Raw genomic sequence first — 26935 nt, 5'->3', positions numbered from 1 at the left:
GCCAGATTGATACCTCATATATTGACAGATGTTCAAAAACGGGTACGAGTACAAACTGAGCTAAGCAATTGCTGTAAATGTTTCCCAAATCCAATCAAAGACAACTTGCTAACATTGTTACTGGTGACGAAACACGGGTTCACTATTTCGAACCAGTAAGAAAAATTGGAAACACAATATGGCTAACTAAACACGGTAGAAGGCCTGTAGTTGCCAAAAGAACCATAATCGCAAAGAAGGTTCTTTATTGCATATTCTTCTCATGTGATGGCATAGCCGTACAAATTCCGGTGCCGAAGGGAAAAGTGTTACAGGTCGGTATTACTGAGATGTTATACTAAAAAAGCTCAAGAAATATTATCATAAACGACGCCCCGTGTCAGGATTTAGGCATGTTCGTTTACTTCATGACAATGCTCCATCACATACATATGAGCTTGTGAAGCAATTTTTGAAGTCGGAGAAGGTTACCGTCTTGCCACACCCACCATACATTCCAGATCTAGCCCCATGCGCTTTTTCCTTTTTCCAAAACTTACAAAGTTCTTATCTGGTCGTCGTTACAAGTCCCGACAAGCCCTTGGCTCAGCCATCAGTCAGTGCCTCAGAGATCTACCTAAATCAACGTACCGTGACGCATTTCAGAAATGGATTCAGAGATTGAAATTATGTATTTCAAGCCGTGGAGAATACTTTGAAGGGATGTAATGTTTATTTCACTATATGAGTCGAATGTGTTTGAGATACCGTTCAATACACATTACATATCGAACAGCCCTCGTATACACATGTATAACATTGACAATAAGATGGACGCTTCCTTTATTTGAATGACATTAACAGGATAATGACAGTTTGATACATGTAAAATTGTGTGAAATCGTGTGTGTGTGTGTGTGTGTGTGTGTGTGTTCACCACCACATGGTAATAAGATTATCGAAAGCTGGATACGTAATTCACGGTAAAACATTTCAAAGCACAACTTAAAACGTAAAATTGTAAATCAGATGTCTCAGTTTTCAATATATAGTTTTGAGTAAAAGAGATATAATTAACTAATTTATAGAATTGAATACAAGATTAATAAACTACTCGTAGAAAAATAAAAATGATATCTTTATCTTGTTTATATAGGAAAACATCGGTGTGAAATGTTTTGCAAATATCATTTTTACAGAATTCCTAGTCAAGGCAGTTTATATTTAATTATATTTCACTCTTACGTTTAACCAATGGATTTCAACGACTTGATTTTGACAAGTTATGAGATCTGCGTACAAAATGACAAGGAACAGTATAACATATAAAAACTTGTCGAGAAACATAGCTGAGTTGCTTCTGTACAAAGTTGATACAATATATGAGGTAGGTTTCTAACATACCAAATCGTAATTATTACAGCAATAAAATCAATCATAATGAAAGTTACATACATACATATGCCTGATCAAAGGTGGGAAAGTGTGTGTTTTCTATTTTCGTATGACTACAGGTACACAAAGGTACAGTTTTACATCAGACAAACAGTTAAACTACCTCAGAACTCTGTCATGCCATAGATGCTTCATTACAAATGATCTGGTTGATGTCAAATACGACGTCATAATGATATTTTCATTTAAAGATTATGTCAGCAAGTTCCACTAATTTGTGTTCACGTACTAACAAATCCTTCACCTTCTCCATAGACACGCCCGACTCTATCAACACGCTGGGTTTCTTATTCACTTTCGTATTTTGGCGATATTTATTGTAGTACAATTTCGGATAACCTTTAAGAAGAATACCGATTACCTCTGCTTTATCATGTACAATTCGAACCAAGGGCGACCCCGAAGCACCATGTGCAGTGTTTTTGGAACAATGAAAAAAGATATGATTTTGTGAAATTTTGCATTCACAGTACTCGTGTTCAACTTTTGATTTGTTTTCACCAAGGGAGGTAAATAGTTTAATTCCCTTTTTAATGGCACTGTTAAGCTGATGTTCGTCATTTAAAATTCGACATGAGGGATCAATTATCAGCTCTCTACCAGCAGGATGACCAAGTACATATAGGTGATTTGTAGGCGTGTAGAGATCGGCCAGGGAAAGTGCGTCTGGCATAACACTGTCAGATACTGGCAAGAGTTCCAGAATCGCAATATCGTGTTCTTTGGATATGAACGGTGCATCATAACTGAATGTAAAGTGTGTTCCATTTATTTTATCATCAACATATCCAAAGCTCATTTTACATGTGTCTGAAATCATCCCTTTTCCAATGGATTTGAAAGTTTCTAAAATAACAAAATATAAAGGTTTAATGTATATTTTTCATATTCAGAAGGAAACTGATTTCAACATAGTTATATAGAACTAGAGATTGTTTTTTATGAAAAACATATGTCTCCCCAACTCCCAAAATTGGAAGTGTTCCAAACGAAACATCCCCCCTTTAATGTACTGCATGGTGTGGACGAGAAAGCATGAGCAGGAACATAGACAATATGAACTCCGATAAGCCACATTGGAGAAGTCTTCACAAACTATTTTACAACCTCCATTCCTCAGATCCACTATAACTTTAAGGACAACTATTGGATCCTCCTGTCCCTGCAAAATGCACATCTGCATATGGCATTGGAAGTATCATACCCAATTCCATGTCTATTGGATAAGCCATATAGGAGGAGAAGCGTTCACAAGCTATTTTAACATCATTCACCCCTCTTTGATCTACTATTATAACTTTTATGAAAATAATTGAATCCTCCTGTCTACAAACGGCAATGAAGCATTGTACAACGTTTCAAATCTATCCAATAAGGCGAAGTGTTCACAAGCTATTTTACATCCTCCACCCCTCTTAGATCCGCTATATCTTTTAGGACAATGATTGGATCCATTTGTCCCGACAATATGCACATCTACAAATGGCAATGAAGCATTGTACAAAGTTTCAAGTCTATCTGACAAGCCATATAGTAGAAGAAGCGTTCACAAAATTTTGAGACAGACGGATGGATGGACGGACAATGTGATTACTATAGGGCTCTCGCATTTCATGCAGGGCCCTAAAAATATACCTCGTGTTGGGGGGTCTAAATTTATTAATAAATCTGTAAGGCTCCACTTTCCATCATCTGGTATGGATTTGCTTCCAAATTCTGAAATTCCCTTTACATAATCTCTTCGCTGCTTCAGTCTTCTAATCACAGTCTTCCAAAGGTTTTCTGAAAAGTTAAAAAACAAAGCTTGCAATATTAATTACCTTGAACATAAAATCTATTATAAATACAAACATATAAATTCGTCGAAAAGAGCTTCAAATATTGCACATCTGCGTCGAATGTCCAGAACAACTTACCTAATAAGTTTTTGTAAATGTATCATTTGCTTTCATCTCATTTATACATGAAACTTCATCAACAAAGAAAAGGATTATAGACCATAATCTAAATCATTTGACCCCTGAACCCCTCATTCTATATGTACATGTATATTATGAAGAAAGGTAATGCAACTGAAATATATACCACAACAAGCTGCTTTCCTATATTTCACAAAGTAGTTCTACACACAACCCTACAAACAAGTTGTGAAAATTTAGCCCATGGACTATTCGGAAAAGTTTGGCACAATGCATTGAATGTCTTGGATCCGTAAAGCTTCCTATATATTTGTACAAATTTCAGCACAATGACAATGGTCTCCTAAATACGGGATATCGGAACTAGAAAATTTTGGAACTCTTCAGAAAAAGAAGTTACAAAATTAAGCATCACTTGGGCAATTCTTGTATACAAAATAGTGAGGACTAATTTCTGATTCAAAAATATCTACCTGGCTTGTAAGTTATTTTGCAGAATGTTGTAAGTGAACATGAGTTATTGGATTATATTTCTGATGTTTAAAAGCGAAGATATTAAAAGTTTATTAATTTTCCTCTATGTACGTATACATGTGGATATTTACTTAATGAGATTTATATTCTCAAGTCATTAAAACAACCGACCGCTATGAAATGATATAAATGATCAGAATTTATGCATCGATCCCCAGTTATGTATATACGGTGCTCAACATGTAGCCCCTCCCCCTCCTCACTTCTACCCCCCCCCCTCCCCCCCCCCGTTTTCTTGACATGTGACGTACTTATCGTGTTATTATCATGTATAATGTTTGTTATTTAGTACAAGCAAAGATCGATTTATTAGCTGGTCAGTTGCTATAATGGCGATGAGAGGTAGTAGAAATGTAAGTATTGAACTCGTACGTACATGTACTGAAGAATATACACACACACACACCCCTCTTTTGATTTTATGATTATGGGGTTTGGGCAAAATTGCTTTTCATGCTAAAAAATTTTCTACATATATAATGGCACCTTTTTTCTCCGTTTGCTCCCCACCCCTCAACTTTCAAAACCGACTTTTAACCGTGCCTGAACTCACTATATCTGATAATAATCATTAATAAGTAAGTTATTAATTATCGATTGAAAGCAATCTCTACCCAGAGTTGTCGTTCCTTGCTCTCACGTGTAAGTGAGTGTAAGGAACGATAACTCTGGGTAGAGATTGGATTGAAAGTTGCCCAAGTTAACGCAGAAAACGTAATCTCGTTGGGCATACTAAATATTAAAACCACGACGGAATCGGAGACGAAATAATGGTTTCGATATTCCGTATTGACGTGAGTCACGCCTATGAAATATTGCGGCGAAAACATGAATAGATTTTAAGAATAATCATCAAACTATTTAGGTATTACATATAGTATATGATCTAAATCAAATTTAAATACTTAAGTTTGAGTTACTGCAATTTAAATACTTAAGTTTGAGTTACTGCAATTTAAATACTTAAGTTTGAGTTACTGCAATTTAAATACTTAAGTTTGAGTTACTGCAATGAAAACCTTAATACCTTTGTGAACTACTGATTCGATATGCAAGAACTTGTTCTGCGTATGGTCAGTTTTTAAATCGACGCAGGCTACTGACAAATAAGTTGATGTTACATGGGTTTCAACAGTTTCGTTTAAAGTCTGACTCAGCCTTTCGTAATTTTATGGTAGTTATAACGATCTAATTTACTAATAAAACCGGTTATTGGATAAAATACTGTCTGACAAGTTTCATACCAATTTAGACCGTTCTTTACATACTGAGTTTGACCACAGATAACCGTCAACAGGGGATACTTACTCCTCCTAGGCACCTGATCCCACCTCTGGTAAGTCCAGGGGTCCATTTTTGCCTTGCTCTTAATTTTGTATTCTTTATAGGAGTTATGAGATTGATCACTGTTCGTTATCTTCACCTTTTCATTATAACAAACAGTTACTATGGTTAACCGTTATAGAAAGTTTATTACAGGTAGATTGTAGAGTAAACTTTTGTACTGCAAATTCAGAATTTGTTGTAGCATGGGGCATCTTACAGACTTTCGCGAAGTGCAATAAAAATGTAAATGAAAAAGGCAAACTATAATAACCCAACCTTTAATCAGTTTACAATTTGAAGCGGTCTTAGTGATACATCGTATATCAGTTTCTTATATGACACTATATCTTAGATTGCACTATCGCATATTGCCTAATATTTACTTTTCCAATGTGTTTGCCTTCTATATCTTTACCAATTGTAATTATAGCCATATCCTCATGAACGTGATGTAGATGTGAACAGTAGGCGTATGAATTTTAATATTGAAAGTACATGAGGGTATGAATTGCAACGCTTTACGCTTGTATGTTTTCCATGAAACACTAACACGCTTGATGAAGTATACTGGTGTAAAGAGTAGTGGTTCATACCGCCATGCATTTCTCAAATGTTTACAACGAATAGTAGTAAACAAGCAATTCATTGAACAGTGTGTTTTCTGCAATCCAGAATGTCCTATCATACATTTCAAAATCAAGATGTTAAATTTTCTATACAAAAGGTGCATTGTAATATGGATGTTGTCTAACCCAATAATATAGATTAAAGAACTGTACAGGATATTGGATACCCCCCCCCCCCCCGCTCACCCCCTCCCTGACCGTCGTGATTTTACATCAAATTCGACGCAATTCAATGTCATTTATTAGTCTATAGTATATCATGATAGTAAATCAATGTAACTACGTATCTACATATTTGATACAATAAACATTGAATGAATGTTTGATGAATATGTGAAGATAACGATGGCCAATCCCAAAAATCCTATAAATAATGCAAAGTTGAGAATAGGGGAAATACTGTCCCTGGAAATACCGGAGGTGGGATCAGGTGGCTATGAGGTGTAAGCATTCATTGCTGACTGGTCACACCCGCCGTGAGCCCTTTATCTTAATCAGGTAAACGGAGTAATCTTAATCAAAATTAGTATGTAAAGAACGCTCTATTAACAGTGGATATGAAATACGTCAGACAGCATTCGACCTGATGACAGGATGTATGATTTTGAACATTTGATTTAGATTATTCTAAAGAATATAGAATTTTCAAACTTCTAACTTTAAATAATACTTTTGCAAACCTAGTAGCATCAGCTTCTTTTGTCAATAGAATGTCTCGATTAAGACTGATCATGCGCAGAACATGCTTTTGCGTAAATAGTCCAAGAAATATATCATACTTTACAACCCAAAACTTAGGCCCAACCTGAGCTGTTCTAATTGGTTATGATTTGAAAACTGGTTAGTCGCTTTAAAAGTTCAAATTGAATTCATAAACAACGTAATTTGATTCAGCTTAAGTTTATATTCCCATTACATGTATTTGTCTTTCGAATTACAGTCAAGGGTAGACAGAGACAAAACCTTCAGACAACCTTTGATTAGTAAGTACATTTGAGTCTACATGTAACAGGGTAGGTAGGATATGGTATGCATCATTCACGATGAAATATTCAATGTTTGAAAAAAAAATTAAGAAAAGAATGTAAAAGCTGCTGTTAAATTAAACATATTCCATGTATACATGTACAAGTAATTTTCTATTCAAACCAACCTCACAAAAAAAAAAAAACTGAAATAAAAACTATTATACTTTATCTAATCTATCTAATATGTAATTATGAAGGACACAACAGGCATTACCAAACACTCCCTGAACAACATGATAAGCGGTCAACACGTGTCGCTCTCCTACTCTAAACCCGGTGCCGAATTCTTTTCCTCCCGTGGGTAACTCCACTGTTATACAACCAATTCGGTCTTTCAAATTGTTTTTATGGATGACATCACCTTCTTTGTATGGGTAGCCATCATCAACATGCTTGCGGAGTTTCATCCCCTCTCCGGTTTCTTTCAGTGGAAAAAAAAATCATGAGATCATGAGTCTCTGCTCCCTACTAAGATATACGATTAGGATAAGCCATTTCAGTATAGGAGCTTACAGTCAGTATATACACGGTTGTGGTAATACAGTAGAACCTGTCTCTCTGATATGCTTTTTTGATATACATTTTATGTCGGATTACACAGGATGTCAGATTGGACAGTGTAATGAACACAGAAAAAGACAGAAATGAAAATTCTGGTCGAAATTCGCAGTGAAATGCATTACTCGGGTGAATTTTAATTATGTTTCAGTTTTTAAATAATGATATATATTCACAATGTACAGGGAAAAATAATGTACTATAAGTAATAAAATACAGAAGACATATTTTTCTTATATCTTATCTGTTTGCACCTTCCATTATCATAAGTAAGAATGCGTAAACTGCAATATTTTGATTTAATGTTTCGGCATTATCATCACAACATAGTAAAGTTCAGTATAGTTTTATTGCTGTTTGCTGCAGATAAACGCCAGGTATTTCATAATCTGATCCTGTCCACTAAAGGAGTGTTTTAATAAGATTGAAAAACAAACGAATTTGATGAAAATTTAATTGTCTAGCATAGTAGATCGCATAATAAAATATCAAACCTGAGAGATCAGAAGATTCATCGTCGCTATCATCTTTATGTCCCCTACATGTATTTATAATCCGTGCAACTGAAATCCAGATATGAAACATTCAAATCAATGTTATGTGTATAATACACATACTAGAATGAAAACAAGAAGTGGTCGATATACATGTGATTTTATCACTGAAGTTTGATTACAGATGATGCTTAGCAATAACCGCTATACATATCAAATACATTTATAAGTAACGATAGTTTTCATATATTACAGGGCAACAATGGCTCAGATGAGAATTAATACTCACTTCTTCCTTTCCATGCGCAATACACTGAAAGAAGATGATCAAATCCAGAAAAAGGTGAATTGCCTTAATTTTCTAGAGTGCAACATGTCTAAACTTTTAATGAAGTCATCATTAACACTTATATCTATATTAGTGTTTCAAAACTGAAACTAAAACTAAAACGTGGCAGGCAGAAACAAATCAAAGACAAGCAATGAATTAATAAATTTAAAAAAAAGTAGCGTCTAAAAATTGAAACTTCAATTTAGATAATGAGGTAGATTCTATGCACTAGATATATGCTGTGTATACTATATTTATATACTATATTCTGTCGAAGATTATGCCAGACGATGGGCTAAATAAGAAAAAGAACTTGATACATCGTCAGAATGGATTAAAAAGTCTAAGAGGAATATTAAAATCCCGCATTAAACATATTAAAACAAAAGTACGTACCATTTATCCCTCTGTGTTTAGTAAACCAGATGTGATAAAAGAATTTGATGGGTTACATGAGGAATATGTTTTGGTTCCAGATGACAAAGCTTGCATTGTCTTTGTACGGCTCGTTATTACAACTGTATCTTAAACGAACTTGGCATTAACTCCACTTTTGGTAATCGTACTTATACACCAACCAGTGGCGGATTAAAGCCGGCTGCGCCCCCCCCCCCCCCCTAAAATTTTCAAACTTAAGGTAAATCGTGGTATCCTGTTTAGAAAAATGTACTAAACAATGTAAGAAGCAATAATTGCTTCCACTCCCGGAGATATAAATGACAAAATCTATTGATTTCTTGAATTACTTTATTGGGAGAACTTAATTTTTTCCAAAAACCCTTAAAATTTGCGTCATTTTATTAATTTCACCTCATAAAAAATGATAGAAAATAGTACAAAAGTCTAAATAGGAGATATATTTCAAGCCCTATAAAATCTGTAAAATTCAGGAGCTTCCGGGGGTTTCGCCTCCTGGCCCCCACCAGGGCTTCGCCCTAGACCCCCTGCCTCATTAAGTGGCGCCCCCCCCCCCCCCCCGTAACCGCAATTCCTGGATCCGCCCCTGCCAACTGCCCTTTCAAAAGATGAAATTCTTCAAAACCATGCTCCAGTTTAGACAAATTTAATATCCCAGTCAATGAGTCGAATGAATATGAGTTACCGTACTTATACTGGATTCCAAAACTACATAAAAACCCTTACAAAGATACATTGCTGGATCCAGTAAGTGCTCTACCAAGCCCCTATCTTTGCTCCTCATGAAAATATTAACAGCTGTGAAGGAGAAACTTCAAACTTACTGTGCGACTATATACGTCAGAAGTGGTGTAAACAAAATGTGGATTCTAAAAAAAAAATTTGAAGAACTTTTAGTAAACTTGAAATCACAAAACTTTTCTCAAATCAACAACATCAAAACGTTCAACTTTTCCAACACTTTACACGACCATTCCTCGCGATAAATTAAAGACTAGGCTTTTTGACATCATAGGCAGTTGCTTCGTCAACAAAAATGGAAAACAGAAATATTCATATCTATTGATAAGTCATTCAAAAAATTACTTTGTTAAACACCACTCTGATTCCACGCACAAGTACTCTGAAGTTGAAATAAAAAATATGCTAGAGTTTCTCATTGACAATATCCTCGTGGTCTTTGATAATCAGGTCTTACAACAGTCTGTTGGAAATCCCATGGGCACGAATTGTGTTCCTTTGTTAGCTGACCTATTTCTATATTCATATGAAGCAGATTTATTCAAGAACTTCTACGTGAGAAGAAAAAAGCTCTTGCTGTGGCCTTCAGTTCGACATTTCGATATATCGATGACGTTTTATCTATTAACAATAATAACTTTCATTCATATGTCGATTCGATATATCCGTGTGAGCTCGAAATAAAAGACACCACAGAGTCGTCTACTTCTACTTCATACTTAGATATTTTATTGAAAGTATACATTAACGGGAAACTAACAACTCAACTTTATGACAAACGGGATGATTTCAACTTCTCTATCGTCAACTTCCCATATTTATTTAGCAACATTGCAATATCACCTGCATATGGTGTTGATATCTCTTAACTGATTCGATACACAAGAGCTTGTTCTGCGTATGATTACTTTTTAAATCGTCACCTTTCATGTAAGAAATAAATCTTTTTTATATTTTATTCAACATTTATTTCTATCGGAACTCACAGCCCTTATAATAGACGCAGATATTGTACTATATTTATCAAGATTCATACGCGCAAATATTCCTTTCTCAATCTATTCTTTTATATACTTTTTCCATATCCTGACTTGTGTATATATTTATCTACATATATATGACTTTGATGTAGGGAGATGGCTAAAATAGGCTATGCCTGCTGCCCAATCCCTTTCGCTTTTTGTGAATAAAATTATTATAAATTAAATATTTATCAAGATCCGTACGCACAACATTCACATTAATAAGGGAATGTCAATCAAACATATCGAAGAAAAAAACTTTGGAAATATAATTAGAGCAAATCTTCTGGTGAAGGCGATTTTCCACAGTGACATGTTTTACAAATTCTTGATTTGATTAATTTAAAAATACTAATGAAATTGTAAACACATACTTACTTAAAACCACCAAAAGCCCAAACATGAAACAGCTGCCAATTGTACTTAAAATAATTGCATAATCAGGATGGTTGTTCTCTAAAACGTGACCTATATTTAATCAAAAGAAAGTACACATACTCATTTGAAAATATGTCACACTCCATCAGATGTTTTATATTCTCCCTTACGGAACAATGTTCAATGCACTACGATCCCGATTTACTGTAGACTCGATCGGCAGAGTCGATCTTGGATATCGCGCTTTAAATTCGATGTACAACCAGAGACGGTATTCGAAACTTCGAATCAGACCTACGAGTTTCTGGAAGCCAGGCCACGGGAAATAAGCCATTCCTATATCAGTACAGGTATTTTTACTAATATGGTAAAGATTTTAATTTGTACAAGTGCACCTATGATCGGTTCCACAAACAAACGAATGAAAGAGTTTCGAAATAGGAGTCATTTATTGAACAGACAATTTGACAGGGATAAAACAAGTCTGACACATCTATCAGTAAGAAAATATCAATGGATGAAAAGTATAACAAATTATAATCTTATGGAATAGTAGGCTTTAATATTCAGTTCGGTATTGTGTAAGTAAAATATACAGTTGAAAATTCAAATATCAAGAAAAAAAGAAAAAACATCCTTGGGGATTTGAACTCATGATCTATAGTTTGACAACTGTACGACTTAATCCACGTACCACTTAACTAAAGGAGCTAAGCAGTTAGTTTCATGTTGTAAACGGTATACAACAGGATATTAAGAAAATAATTCAATATATATTACTGATGTTATTTTATGCGAGGTGTGGCACGATAAAGATCCGTTCCTGCTCAATGGCCATAAGCGCCGAACATAGGCCTGCATTTTGCAGCCTTTCACTTAACAATATATACTACTCAAAATTTGATAAGGATCACTAGGTTATATGTGTGTAATTTACCACTAACATAACAAAAGACATAAATTTGACTCAGAAACGTGTTTACTCAGGTTATGAATGAAAATTCATGAACGGCATGAACTTTTATCAATACGGAATGCTTGGAATCTGATAACAACACCAAAAGGCATTACAAAAAGTTAACAGCAAACCAGAGAAAGAATTACACAGTTTTTGGGGATAGTCCATCATTACACTTAGTCGATGAAGTGTCAATACCGGGTATGGCCTCCCCTTGCATCAATGACGGCTTGACAACGTCGAGCCATGCTGTCAATAAGCAACCGGATGTTTCCAATGGGAAGGTTGTTCCACTCTTCCACGAGGGCGTTTCCGAGCTCTGCCAAAGTCGTGGGTCGTGCTCTACGGCATGAAAGGGCATGAAAGGGCAACCTGCAGCATGTTCCATACACACTCAATCAGGTTCAAGTCCGGCGAGCGCGCTGGCCAGTCCATACGGACAATTGTCTCCTGCTGAAGGTAATGCTCCACCATCCTGGCGCGATGAGGACGGGCGTTATCATCCATCATGATGAACTCAGGGCGAACAGCACCAGCGTAGGGTCTGACGTAAACATCGAGGATCTCATCCCGGTACCGCACCCCCGTCATTGTTCCTCTCTCCAGGACATGCATATCTGTTCTTCCATCCCTGCTGATTCCACCCCAGACCACGATGGAACCACCACCATAACGGTCATGTTCACTGACGTTGGCATCATGGAAACGTTCACGTTGTCGTCGCCACACGCAATGCCTCCTGTCTGTAAAGTCCAAACAATACCTGGACTCATCGGTGAACAGAACTTGAATCCAATCGTTCTGTGTCCTAGTGACATGATCTTCAGCCCAGTCCAATCGCTCCCGCCGGTGTCGAACAGTCAGAGGGACTCGAACACATGCCCTTCTCGAGTTGAGACCTGCATTGTGAAGCCGATTCCGTATCGTCTGAGTGGACACATTCACCCCCGAGGCGTTCAGGAGGTCGTTACATAGGCTGGTTGCTGTCCAGAAGGGATGGCGTCGTGCCTGAAGAGCCACAAAATGGTCTTGGCGTTAGGTTGTCGACCTCTGACGACCACCCCCATGTCGGTGTGCTGCTGTACCAAAAGTTTGCTGTCGGTTCCAGGCCCTGTTTACAACGCTCTGACTGACGTTTAATGTATTTGCAACGTCACGTTGTGAATAGCCAGCGTCAAGCATTCCAATACATCTGCCCAGTTGTTCTGTCGTCAAGCGACGCCTTACACGTTGAGGGGGCATTGTGTTGATAAACGTAGTGTAAACACTCAAGTGAGTTTGAAATTTTAGAAAGAATCAGACACCGATGCCCGAGTGAAAATCGTGTAATGGTAGCAAAAGCATAAACTGTGATGAGAAACGCATTTCCCATGGCATGAAATGCACGTGCAAGTTTGTTGAAGACGTTTTTGATTTCACTTGGACACAATATTGCCAGTTATGCAGTTATTAATTTTTTAAACAGAAAAATATCTATGATCCTTATCAAATTTTGAGTAGTATACAATCAATCAATCAATCAGTACTCATTCCATCTTCTCGGATGCAATGTATGAAGGAAAACCCATACAACGAGTACACTGAACGAACATAAGACGTTTTATATCGGGATGCGCGTCTATTCCTTACTAATTTTCATATTTAAACTGATTTAAGGGTGAACAAAAAAACATGTATATTGTCACATGAAATGTGTATAAAATCCAATTAAAATAATTTATATGTATTGTGTTATATATTACATGAATCAAAGTACCTGTCATTTCAGGCGCTTCTTTCTGTCGTGATTGGTCATCCACTGCCTTGGAGGTCAAAGGTTCTGTTGAGGTACTTTGACTTCTGAAAACAATTTACATATTGCATAAAATCCGACTGGCGTCAGAGAGAAACGATATATGAATTGTAAATTCTTTCAATCTGTCTTACGATGTTATATGTCGTGGAACACAATCAAATTCAAATTTGGGTCTGAAGTAGCCAGAGGGACAGATTGGAACACACTGGTAGGCTGGAAAAAATGGATCAAGATTGTACTCTTTTGTACAAGTCAACATTTACTAACAATATTTCTTTATTCTGTATACCTATACATTTACTACCAATATTTCTTTATTATGTATACCTATACATTTAAACGCAATCAGACTATATACATTTTAGCAGCAACACCCCCCCCCCCCCCCCACCTTTTTGTTTAAACAAGTTTATAAATATTAGTATACATAAACTTTTATACATTAAAATTGTATCCTACTAAGGAAGTATATTCATACCTTTGTTTAACTCTGTCCCATTTTCACAAGGCAACATGACACATCCTTGTACTTCAATCTTTGGTTTATAACATGACTTAGACCTGGGATTGGACAGCAAATACTCGCTAGACGCGTACCCTCTCGTGAAGTCACAACGACACATCCGGTCACTGACTGTATCGCCGTCATCACAAGTCTCCTCTCCGTCTCCTGCACAAGCACCCTTAGTGTATGTACAAGGTACTTTTTTATATTGGTTGGACGGTTGTCCATAGGGTTGATAGTGTGTGTTAGGACACGGCCTCTCAAGTAAAGCGTCCTCTCTAATTGATAGAACTGGATAATGCCCTGAAAGTTTTAGATTGTTTGTAAGAAATACTCCATGAAAGAGAAATATTCATAGAGATAACATTGGATGCAGAAGGAAGAAGAGACATGATGGTACTGTAGAGTATTTTACACATAGTATAGGGGCCTAGTTTTGTGTCAGCAAAAATGCTGCTCTCTCAAAATTTTTGTTTGTTGTATCTGGATGATGGTAATGCTTGCTAATCTGACTCTATCCTGTTTCACAATAATAATATTACTTTTCCTATTTGAAAGTCAGAATCACTAAGTCGTCACAATCACTAAGTCGTCAACGTCACTAGGTCGTCATAATCTATAAGTAATCAACGTCACAATCACTGGGACGTCATAATTATTGTCATCAACATTACAGTCACTAGGTCGTCATAAGCACTAAGTCATCAACGTCACAGTGACTAGGTCGTCATAATCACCACGTCATCAAAGTCACAGAGTCGTCATAATCACTAAGTCCGACATCTAGGCACAGTTACTAAATCGTCATAATCACTAACTCATCAAAGTCATAGTCACCAGGTCGTCACAATATCTAAGTCGTCACAGTCACTAGGTCGTCACAGTCACATCAGTAGATTGTTAGAGTCATTAAGGTAGAGACGGATAGCAACCACGTGATCAGTAAAAATCGTGTACATTCACGTGAATTTATTTTCCGGAATTCCGTATATACACCGTCCAAACTCCCCGTCGAGGCCTCATTACGTCACAGTGCCTACGAATAGACCTCTCCTATGTGACGCACCACAATATACAGATTTGTATATTGTGAGTCCGCGATTATCACGCAGACAAATTACACTAAAGAAGTAGTTCGCAGTTAAAAGTCTGAAGATATTAATATTAAAAGCATTAATATAAAAGTATGGATTTTATTTTAAACATAAAATGATCAAAAGATCATTAAAAAGTAGGGAGACTGTGTTCAAATTATTGTGTAAAGTAATGAATTTGTTGTTTACGTTCTTGTTTTGAAAGTTGGTTACGTTTGACGTTATGTTTTTTCGTCATTCTACAGTGACGTCACAGTATACGCGGCCTAAGAAATCGTTATCCCATAATGCCTAAGTGGAAGAGTTTGGTTTGTGAGCAAACGAACTCTGGTGGAAGTTTGATACACCGTCATAGAGTAGTTGAAAAACATAAAGGGGTTCCGAAAGTACAAGTTGTTGCTGTGACTGACTCGATGATTGAGGGGTCGTCTCGACGAAAGATAGAGACAGTTGGCCATAGTTTAAATTAGGAATACGTCAATGTAATAATAGTGGACCAAATGTTTCGTCCGTGCTGAATGGCACTTTTTACCTCACGATCATGCATAGCTGCGCTACGTAAACAATTTTACAAAGTTGTTGATGTAGCGTGATCACAGGGGCATCTTATCCGCTCTGTTCTCTATCACACATATATAAATACACAAGGGAAGAATCGAAAGTAGCACACGATTTGTAAACAAAGTCATAAAACACCTTACTTGAAAAAAGTTACACAAATCCTCGTATGCACTAATGCAAATGATGTCCTAGAACTTATCCAGACTCGAATATTCCAAATAGTCCCAATGTAAATAGTTTTTATCCACATAAAATCCCAGCTTGCTGCACAGTTTTGAACTCTTAGGCCAAGAAAAGATAACTCTATTTCAGACGACAACTTCCGGTTTTTGGTTATATTTATCAATTTTTGAAGAAAAAAATCGATCTTATTGTAAGCATGGAGTTGACATACTTTTATTGTAATTCAATTAACGTAATTCATTGCACAATTGTTGGTAAATAGTCGGGTTTAATAAAAAAAAGGGGGGGGAGAGGGGGGATAAAATATAAGAAAAGAATTTGACTTTATATTACAATAAAAAAAAAAAAAGAAGAAAAAAGTAATAATAATAATAATACAAAATAAATAAATAAAAATACTACTTTCTTTAATTTGTATAAATTCAATATATTCATTTATATAAAATTTATATATAATAAGAATATATTGTTTTGAAATTAAATACTTATATGTAACTCCTGAAACTAGACAAGTATGCTCAGTCGGCTTTGTGATATTTTTATTATGCTACTAACTTGTAGGCCTATATATTTTTCTATACTTATTTCTGGATTATATATATATACATATATTCATTTCATGTTCTTGTCCATATTTGAATTTTTTTATTCAATGTGAAGGAAAATTATTTTAATTGCTCATCTGTTTCTCATATGTTATGGTAATTAAATGAATGACCCAATTATTATATATTCATACTAACCATATAAGGGTATAATGCCATTTAATTCGGGGGGGTGGGGGGTGGGCTGACAATTTTTAAAGTTAGATTATTCATTTATTCTCATGCCGTTAAAGGGCAAATTCTTCATTTCCACGATGATCAGAGACAGATTACTTATTTTTTCTTACCTTCAAAAAGGAAAATTACATAACTCAAAAACTCTTTATTTTGTGTGAAGGGGGGGGGGGGTAAAATAGCACCAGACAGGGACAGATTACAGTTGAGGACAGATGATTTATTTTTATAATTTTTGAAGACACGTTATACATTTCTAAAATCTGCTTTTCTTTTGTAATATAAAGTCAAGTTCCTTTCTCATATTTGGTTGTTGTTTCTTTTTCTTATTTGTTTTTTTTTTTTTAATTTATTCATTTATTTTTTGCAATTCGAAGTTAAAGGAAAATCTATTGTATAATTGCCTATTATATTACAATATTTCTTTTCAGACACTGATTTACAAATTAACGCCTATTTACTTTATTGATCCTTGATTTTATGCTACTCAAATATAGATTCCAAATACCGGAAGTTGTCGTCTGAAGTAGAGTTATCTTTTCTTGGCCTAAGAGTTCAAAACTGTGCAGCAAGCTGGGATTTTATGTGGATAAAAACTATTTACATTGGGACTATTTGGAATATTCGAGTCTGGATAAGTTCTAGGACATCATTTGCATTAGTGCATACGAGGATTTGTGTAACTTTTTTCAAGTAAGGTGTTTTATGACTTTGTTTACAAATCGTGTGCTACTTTCGATTCTTCCCTTGTGTATTTATATATGTGTGATAGAGAACAGAGCGGATAAGATGCCCCTGTGCACTATGCTGTATAATCATATCAATTTCTTCAAATAAGTATAATAGGTAAGCGTGTCTGGTTATTATAGAAAACCGCCGCGAGCCCCCCTAAAATTTTCAAGTTTAAGGTAAATCGTGGTATGTTGTTTAGAAAAATGTTTACGATAAAAGAAGCAATAATTTCCTCCACTCGGAGAAATAAATGTTTGACAAAACGTTTTGATTTATTGAATTACTTTTAGACCCCTGCCTCATACTGTCCCCCCCCCCCCCCCCCCCCCCCCGATTACAGTTCCCTATCCGCCCCTGAAATAGCTTATAGAAACCTTCTTATTGTCATGTTCAATTCTCAGAGGTAATTTGGGATCGAATGCTTAAACATTTTAAGTTATTAAAAAGTCAGTAGTTTATCTCTGCTGGCTAAATCCTTCTTCTCAATGCGCCGAGTGCAATTCACGATGTCTTTGTTCCTGCTCATTCTTTCTCCTCCATACCATGCAGTATATTAAAGGGGTTGGGATATAATGGAGACATTTGTTTTAACAAATATAAATTGTATTTCTATTTTGTGTGGGGATTTTTATGTGGGAAAACTCTAATATTAATCATCAAATGTGATGACGTATGATAAATTTATATTCTGAGTGTAAGTGCACAAAGGTCAACAACGAGAACTACAACAAAGTATAAGCTAAAATTTGAAATACATACTTTCTGTATTATATTTATTAATTTAAAAAAGGTATTACAAAGAATCTTCGAATTTCAGCAAGCTTTTTTGATGGATTGTTTACAACATCTTTTAATAATCCTTTTTCTTACGAAAATGTGTAGTTTGTAAAAAGGGGGTGGGGTTAGGAATTTTTTGCTAGTTCCATATTGAACCCCATTATGGTGTATAATTTTTTTCTTATATTTAACTTACTAATAGACTAACCACTTAATGAAATAAAATAAGAAATTTGATGGGTAATTTTTTTGCAGCTACAGCAAAAGTATGACCCTGTGTGCAAATATTGTGCACTATTTTAAGGTAATAGGCCAATGTAGCTTTGTTGAAGTAATGTTGTTGCATGTTAACAATGATTGCTGAACTTGAAATTGATGTGTAATGTACAATTATGTGAAAGGTTGTTTGAAACCATATATGACAAGTTATGATCCTTTTTACAATAAAAATGTTAAAGCTCTATTTGTATATTGCTCTCTACTTATTTTTCTTTCACTTTTTACGCTTTGCAAAGACTAAAGAAGGTGTTATTAAAATTGCCATATTTCTCAAAAACAAGGTCGATTACCAACATTGATTTTTAATATGTTTTATATCAAAGCTTCATCATAAACATATATCGAAATTTAAAAAATGCAATGGTTAATTTTTTTTAGCATCAACCTATCAATTTCTACCTTAAGTCGCTAGGTCGTCAAGAGAGTGACTTACTAGGTCATCAGAGTCACTACATCTTTAGAGTCACTAAGTTGCCAGTGTCACACTCACCAGGCTATCAGTAAATAGTTTGTCAGAATCACACAAGTATTCAAAGTCATAGTTGTGGTTGTCCAAGTTCGAAGTTACCAGAGAGAGTCACCAGATCGTCCGAGTTGCAGTCACAAGGTCGTTAGTGTGATTAGAGTGACTTACTGGGTAATCAGAGTCGCTAGGTTGTCAGTCACAAGGTCGTTAGAGTGACTTACTGGGTAATCAGAGTCGCTAGGTTGTCAGTCACAAGGTCGTTAGAGTGACTTACTGGGTAATCAGAGTCGCTAGGTTGTCAGTCACAAAGTCGTTAGTGTGATTAGAGTGACTTACTGGGTAATCAGAGTCGCTAGGTTGTCAGTCACAAGGTCGTTAGAGTGACTTACTGGGTAATCAGAGTCGCTAGGTTGTCAGTCACAAGGTCGTTAGAGTGACTTACTGGGTAATCAGAATCGCTAGGTTGTCAGTCACAAGGTCGTTAGAGTGACTTACTGGGTAATCAGAGTCGCTAGGTTGTCAGTCACAAGGTCGTTAGAGTGACTTACTGGGTAATCAGAGTCGCTAGGTTGTCAGTCACAAGGTCGTTAGAGTGACTTACTGGGTAATCAGAGTCGCTACGTTGTCAGTCATTAATTTGTCACGGTCACTAGGTCGTAAGGGGCACTAGCTCGTCAAACTGGCATTAACTGAAATATCACCCCAGTAAATATATCTTACTGAAAAATTGTTGTTGGCAAGGAAGACACTTCTTAACTTTATGAAACAGCTGTAGATTTGGGAAATTTTGACACAATATCAAGAAAGGCTATAATTTATATGCATGAATAATGAAACTGCAGAATTGTTGCAGATTTTAGCTCACCTGAGCCGAAGGCTTAAGAGAGCTTTTCAGATCAAAATTTGTCCGTTGTCTGTCGTCGGCGTAAACTTTTCAAATTTTCATCTTCTCCAGAACCATTGGGCGAATTTCAACTAAACTTGGCACAAAGCATCCTTGGGTGAAGGGCATTTAATTTTGTTAAAATGAAGGGTCATGTCCCCTTCAAAGGGGGGATAATAAAAAAATGCAAAAATAGGGTGGGGTCATTCCTCTCAAGAACCACTGGGCCAGAGGAGCTGAAATTTACATAAATGCTTTCTGACATAGTGCAGATTCAAGTTTGTAAAAATCATGGCCTCCGATGGTACGATGGGCCACATTAGGGGATTAAAGTTTTACATGCAAATATATAGGGGAAGATCTTTAAAAATCTTATTCTCAAGAACCATATGGCCATGAAGCATCCTGACCTTGTGCAGATTCAAGTTTGTTAAAATCATGCCCCCCCCCCCCCCCCCCGGCCACAATTGAGGATCAAAGTGTTACATACAAATATATAGGGAGGAAATGTTTAAAAATATTCTTCTCAAGAACCACTGGACTAGGAAAGTACAAATTTACATGAAAGCTTTCTGACATAGTGCAGATTCAAGTGTGTTAAAAGCATGACCTCCAGGGGTAGGTTGGGGCCACAATAAGGGATCAAAGTTTTACATACTAATATATAGAAAAACATATTCCTCTCAAGAACCACTGGACCAGAGGAGCTGAAATTTACATAAATGCTTCCTGACATAGTGCAGATTCAAGTTTATAAAAACATGGCCCCCGGGGTACGATGGACCACAATAAGGGATTAAAGTTTTACATGCAAATATATATGGAAAATCTTTAGATATAGGCCAAGGTGACTCAGATGAGCAATGTGGCCCATGGACCTGAGTTGTCTTTACTTTTAATTTATTTTATGTACAGCTTAATAGTATATGCAAATATCTTTAAAGTTATTTATAGATTATGAGATCATAATGGTCAGTAATAGCACCATGTAAATATTTATAGGATATAGAACTCTCCAATTTCATTGGTTGTCTAAGTTCCCTCTCTTTGCTATTGTTCACATTTTTTAATTGTCTTCTAAGAGTATTGACGTGTTTTCCAGAAGATTTTCCCAGTACATTTTGACTATTTATATACATTGTATTACCAGCATATAGAATATTCTGGACCTGACCAGAAAATTTGGCTCTGTATCACACATAGAGCTAATTAGAAAAGAATACAAACTCTTATGTTGAACCCTAACATTGGTGTTGTGTTGTTTATACCTATACAACCCACATCATTACACTCTTATTGCGCATTTGCCATTTAAATACCTGTAGGATTCCCCAGTACTAAGGACAAACCTAATATATTTTATGTGTCAATACATTACACATGTAGTCTAAACATATACGACATTGTACAGTCTAAAACCTTTCATACTCGTATGTATTATTTTCAACAACCAACAGTTGGCAACTGTACATAACTCTGACCGCAAAACAAAATATGGGAAGTTCAATACACATTAACAAAGTTCAACATAATTCGAAGTACATGCACCTATAAAAATTGATTCGCCATAGCAATGTGCTATTGGAATACATATCTTCTCCATTCCAACTGTTTAACGGTTATTTATCTTGTTTGGCCTTAATTTTATTCCCAAAGCTTTGCAAAGTTCACAACGGTATTTCGTAAAAGGCACCATGGCTTTGCCAATGTTTACTCAGAAAAACATACAAGTTCTCGTTAGCAACCTTGACTATCAAAACACAAGTATTGCATGCTGTATTCGGCGTGTTGGTAGCGATTCCTATTCACAAACTAAATCGTGTCCAGATTGGAAGCTTATTTCAAATCGTGACAAAGTAATAAACAGAGATTTGATATGAAACATTTATAAAAACTAGAGGCGTGTTTCAATTTTAAAAAAAATCTCGATGGAAAACGTAATAAGAAAAAAGATGTGTTCGTGAGGGATTAGAACCCGTTTTAAAAAAGAAAAGTTTTAACATCTTTACATATAAAAGTTGACGACCTTGCTCACTGAACCACGCAGTAGATCATCGTACAGGTGAAGTTAAAAATAATATCAGTGAAGTTTCGATTTTTTTTTAATTTTACATAAAAATGCCCTCGTGAAACAAATTTTTTTTAGAGGAAAGCTCGAAGAACATGTTGATGCTAAATCTATTTTGTTTCACGTGGGCAATTTTTTTGAAATTCGGGGACACCCCTCCATTTTATCTCTAAAGTCATATAAATTGTTTATTGCTTGATTTAAACTCGAATTCTTTTGGCTAATTTTGTCAATACACGTCTTTTAAACTTATTTTCATCGTTTGAATCAAGACATACGTTCCAATTGGTTTTATCATCTATGTGAATAACTTAATTTTTTCGATCTTTCATGCAACACCTTTAGGGAATTAATACGAGACGTGCAACACCTTCATTTTGTAAAAAACATTGAAACACAAATCAGTGTACATGTACTTGGAGTACTATCTCGGTAGTGAGCATTGAGAGACAAGAAATGATACCTTCTTTGATGTATTTGGGAGTTATGCAAGCCTCTTGTATCTGCCCTGCTTGGTTTTCCAAACAGTGGTACTTCGAGGGGTCATCTTCACAGAAAGTGCTGGCGCGAATATCCCAACCAGAGAGATTTGGACAAGTATCTGCCAGTACTAAAGAAAATGTCTGAAACATTCGCAGAAAACCCATTTAATCAGTTAATATGCTAGAATAAGTGCTAAGTTACAATATTTGAAACAGGCGCTATTGGTTTATTTACTCTATCACTATTTTACATACAGTGTATACATGTACATCCGATTGCGTGACTGGTTAATGAACAAGTGAAAATAACAAACAATGATCAATCTCATTAATCCTAAAAAAAAAAAAAAAAAAAAAAAAAAAAAGAATGCAAATTTAAGATTAGGGCAAACACGGACCCCTCTTCTATCAGTCAAGAACTGGCTCTAATATAGAAATGGGAAAAAAAAACCTGTAGTAATGTAGTATGTAGTTATAGGTAGTAATATCCAGACTTCAGGTGCCTGTGGTACTGCATACGTAAATTTCTATTTTCATTTAACGCATAAGTGCTATAGGTCTTTTGACTCTTAAAGACAATGTTCTAACGCGTCATCTACGGCTTTCTGATAAAGTAATGCACGTGCGAGCCTGGTCATTTCCACGTAAAACACTTTGGGTTATACATGAAAGTGCATCTGCACACACAATTATCCTTCTTCTTTCAGACAATAAATATAGGGATCTTTAGGCGACCATCTAAATTAATTAGACACATTAAGCAGACAGCTGGCGGGTTCGTCAACAGTACCAGTACAGGCCTCTACACCGGATAGATTTCCTGTGCCACACCCTTAACACGGTCTTAAAGAAGATCCATCTCCCTGATTATACTGAGGGAGATCCGAGGGTCGAGCGACTGTGTTAGCCCTCTTTAAAAAGCCCACCCCTCCATTATACTATTGGGATCCGTGGGCAATCATCCACCATCTTGTGGAGGACCCAAATTTAACCATCACTGGATCGTCAAGAAGACCCGTCCCCAGGGGAACCGAGGGTTAACCGCCACCGACACCTCGCGGCAACAATCCTAGTGAAGCAGGGCCCCATTACTGGGCAGTCTGCACTATAAATATCCATAATTAGCTTTATATTTCCAATCTTACCAAGTGTTAATGTAACTCCGAAGAGTTACGAATACTAGCATTTGAATAAGAGCCACTTCATTGTTGTGGTTTTAAATATATGATCATTACAACGGGTGGTTTGTTTACATACAAGTATATTTACATATATACACATACATGTATCAATTAACAAGGATGGGGTGATGATATATATAGGTTACCGTTATGAGGAAGAACACTTTCAACCAGCAAATCTTTAATCCGTTATTAACCATTTTTGATGTCTTTCTCCATGTCTCTGCCTTGGTGGTATATAAGATTACGTCATGCAAGAAAACACCCCAAAATAGATCATTCAAACCGAAAGCAGGCGAGGTATATTTTTCCGGTCACTAAGTTCATAATCACTCGATGTTGAGATAGGGGTCAAATACTGGTCTACATATGTGGCGACATATCGGTTTTAGTGTATCTCAGAAACATTGGAGCAATGTTTTCTTTGTCCATTACAACTTCAAAAATTTCAATCGTTTCGTGCTTATGAGTGTACTTAACTTCCCCAGGTATTACCCCGGTGTGGTTTGCAGTTTATAAACGTCTGTGCTACTAGAAATCTTTCTGCGAGAGATACATGTGGGTTAGAATAAGGACCTAATATTCTTTATATTTATCTAACGTCGTTCGAATTTCTCATTGATTGTAATTTGAAGGTGCAACGTGTACACACCTTTTGTTTTGAAATTAAAGAAAGTGGCGGATCCAGATTTTTGATTTTTTTTAAATGGTGGATGTTGCAATTTTTTTCCTAAGAAAGGATGGGGGGGGGGGGGCAAAAATGGGAAAACATTACCTAGTTTTAAAAAATGAACAATGGGGTTGTTGCAACCCATAACCCCCTCTAGATCGACCCGCCATTGTTACATTGTCCCATGATATGTGGTTGTAATTCAGGGGGGAAAAAGGTATGGCATAATAATACACCTCCATGAATAACTCGGTACTGAAGTGGAACTAGGCAACCAGTAATCCGAGATTCCTCTGACTCTTACCCCCGCTTTTATATTTGACATGTGCGGGGGAGAGTCAGAGCGGACTCCATATTGAAAAGTGGGAATTCAGCGACACCAGCTCGCTGCTTTACCTACCTCTTACAACTTTATTTCGCGGATCTATCTTCCAAGACGTGAGAATTCAGTTATCGGAAGATAAATCTATAAATAGATCATGATTAATACGATGCTATCGCCCTAACACGGACAAATGGAGCATCACTTGAATTAGGTCACCGCCTCGCCATTTGATTTCTCTGCGCATGACGTCAGCACATATAAACACAAAATTCCATCGTTTAAACGGCGATAGCATCGTATTAATCATGATGTATTTGTAGAATAATCTTCCGATAACTGAATCCTCGCGTCTTGGAAGATGGGTCCGCGAAATAAAGTTGTAAGAGGTAGGAAAAGCAGCGACACCATCTGGTGTTGCTGAATTCCCACTTTTCAATATGGAGTCCGCTCTGACTCTCCCCCGCACATGTCAAATATAAAAGCGGGGGTAAGAGTCAGAGGAATCTCGGATTAGGCAACCAGTCACCTAAAAACTTGTTTTAAAAATTGGAAACCGATGTTGAAAATTGAAAGTTGGTTTTTTTTTAAACGCGTCTAAAACTCGAATGGATTAAAGAGGGGGGTGGGTGGGTTGAAGATACTTTAGTTGTTTATAAAATGTTTATAAAATCTATCAAATTACATCGATTATGAATTGTGTATGTTTGCAGATAATCGACTGAGTTACAATTACACTGATGATAAAATATGATAAACTCCATAAATTATAATTACATCGATAGTAAAATATGATATAAAGCACTAAATAATCACAACTACGTACTGAACATTTTCGCCCCAGCCCGGGGTCGAACCATCGACGTACGGCACCCACCGCATAGCAAGATTGTCAAACCAGTGCATAAGTCCACTCGGCCACAACGACTTCCCTAAAAAAGGAAGCTTTGTTATGCTCCTAAAGCGCTACTTCTACACACTGATGCAATCTCACACAGTCGCTGTGTCATTCAGTGTTTAAGATATTTTATAAGGAGAGTGGATCTCTCGATGCATTTGTATAGAATATTTAATATAAAGCACAAACAAACAATTATAACACCCAACCTTACGTTTACCCCTAGGATCTAAACGATACATGTGATAATCAATTAATTAATATATAAAGCACTAAATAATCACAACTTTATATATATATATATATATATATATATATATATATATATATATATATATATAGGTAAAAAAAGAAAAGAAGAAAGATACAATATATATATACATTAGTTACATTTACTTCGATGATGATTAAAATTTGATTGACTAATTATATGCATATAAATTACAATTACGTTGATTATAAAGCATGATGGTCTAATTTTATGTATATATAAATTATAATTAGATTGATAATAAAATATGATGGACTAATTATATATATATGCAAATCCATGCATCCCAATTGCATGTACACCTGAGAATCTTTTATTTTATTTATTTATTTATATTTATCTTTTGAGTAATCCGTACATTTCATTCTGGATTTTCTGTTTTGTCGTATGTGTCAGATTGAATTCATTTTCAGCGGCTCTAAAAATCAATAGTATTAAAAAAAAGGTCAATCTGTATTTTAGAAAAATAAAATTGTAAAATAAGAACAATATCAATTAAACCTTACCGCACGTGTCGTTGTTTAAAATATTACATTAGCATGTAACACCCTGTATACAGAGTAGAGAGCTAGGGAAGGGGGAGGGGGAGGGGTAAACCGGGCAAACCTATACACTGTAACAGTTGTCTTTCCTGCACCAGTAAATTGTCAAGCAGTCTTAGATTCGTTAGCACACGGGATGAATTAAACCTTACCGCACGTGTCGTTGTTTAAAATATTACATTAGCATGTAACACCCTCTATACAGAGTAGAGAGCTAGGGAAGGGGGAGGGGGAGGGGGAGGGGTAAACCGGGCAAACCTATACACTGTAACAGTTGTCTTTCCTGCACCAGTAAATTGTCAAGCAGTCTTAGATTCGTTAGCACACGGGATGAAAAGAAAGTTCCAAGATATGTATTAAAACTGTTATCAGAGTGAATCGGTGTGATTAAGACAATTAAGGCTATGATCGATTTTGCTTTGTTTGTGTGTAAACTGCAATCCTGACATAAAATCCTATGATACAAAATGTTTAAAGAATGACATCAGTTCTTCTAAGTAATAAAAGGGGGGGGGGGGGGGGGGTTAAGGATGGGAATCTGAAAACTAATGTGAGGTTCGCAGATGACCCAGTGCTTCGCATTGGTGGTGGAGATACTGATCAAAGAGATCGGGGGAGTCCGGAAATAATTTTCAAAGTTTTCTCCTATATGCCTCCATTGCAAAACAAATATTATTATTA

General features: G+C 36.0%; 1 protein-coding gene across 2 annotated transcripts; it reads right to left on the bottom strand.

The window, feature by feature from the left end:
- Positions 1 to 805: 805 nt before the first annotated feature.
- Positions 806 to 23961, bottom strand: LOC130048315 (uncharacterized). Of its 2 annotated transcripts, XM_056144905.1 has the most exons (11): positions 23698 to 23960; positions 22352 to 22511; positions 14040 to 14369; positions 13693 to 13774; positions 13523 to 13605; positions 10809 to 10898; positions 8209 to 8232; positions 7920 to 7988; positions 7082 to 7288; positions 3070 to 3216; positions 806 to 2280 (listed from the first exon to the last, which is right to left on the bottom strand). In XM_056144905.1, the coding sequence occupies exons 1-11, from the start codon at positions 23749 to 23751 to the stop codon at positions 1616 to 1618; spliced, it is 1911 nt and encodes a 636-aa protein (XP_056000880.1). In that variant the 5' UTR covers positions 23752 to 23960; the 3' UTR covers positions 806 to 1615. The 2 variants fall into 2 exon arrangements, with proteins under 2 accessions (XP_056000880.1, XP_056000881.1); XM_056144906.1 differs by lacking the exon at positions 10809 to 10898 and having other exon boundaries at positions 23698 to 23961.
- Between the last annotated feature and the right edge of the window lie 2974 nt (positions 23962 to 26935).

The sequence above is a fragment of the Ostrea edulis genome, chromosome 7 (genome assembly GCF_947568905.1).
Source record: "Ostrea edulis chromosome 7, xbOstEdul1.1, whole genome shotgun sequence".
Classification (NCBI taxonomy): domain Eukaryota; kingdom Metazoa; phylum Mollusca; class Bivalvia; order Ostreida; family Ostreidae; genus Ostrea; species Ostrea edulis.
This window is presented reverse-complemented; position numbering and strand designations above follow the sequence as displayed.

Excerpts from the sequence above, each read along its gene's own strand:
- LOC130048315 (XM_056144905.1), bottom strand. The coding sequence starts at position 23,751 with ATGGTTAATAACGGATTAAAGATTTGCTGGTTGAAAGTGTTCTTCCTC. Across the intron at positions 14,370-22,351 it reads TCCCAAATACATCAAAGAAG|GGCATTATCCAGTTCTATCA; the intron begins GTATCATTTCTT and ends TAAAACTTTCAG. Across the intron at positions 3,217-7,081 it reads TGTTGTTCAGGGAGTGTTTG|AAAACCTTTGGAAGACTGTG; the intron begins GTAATGCCTGTT and ends TTAACTTTTCAG.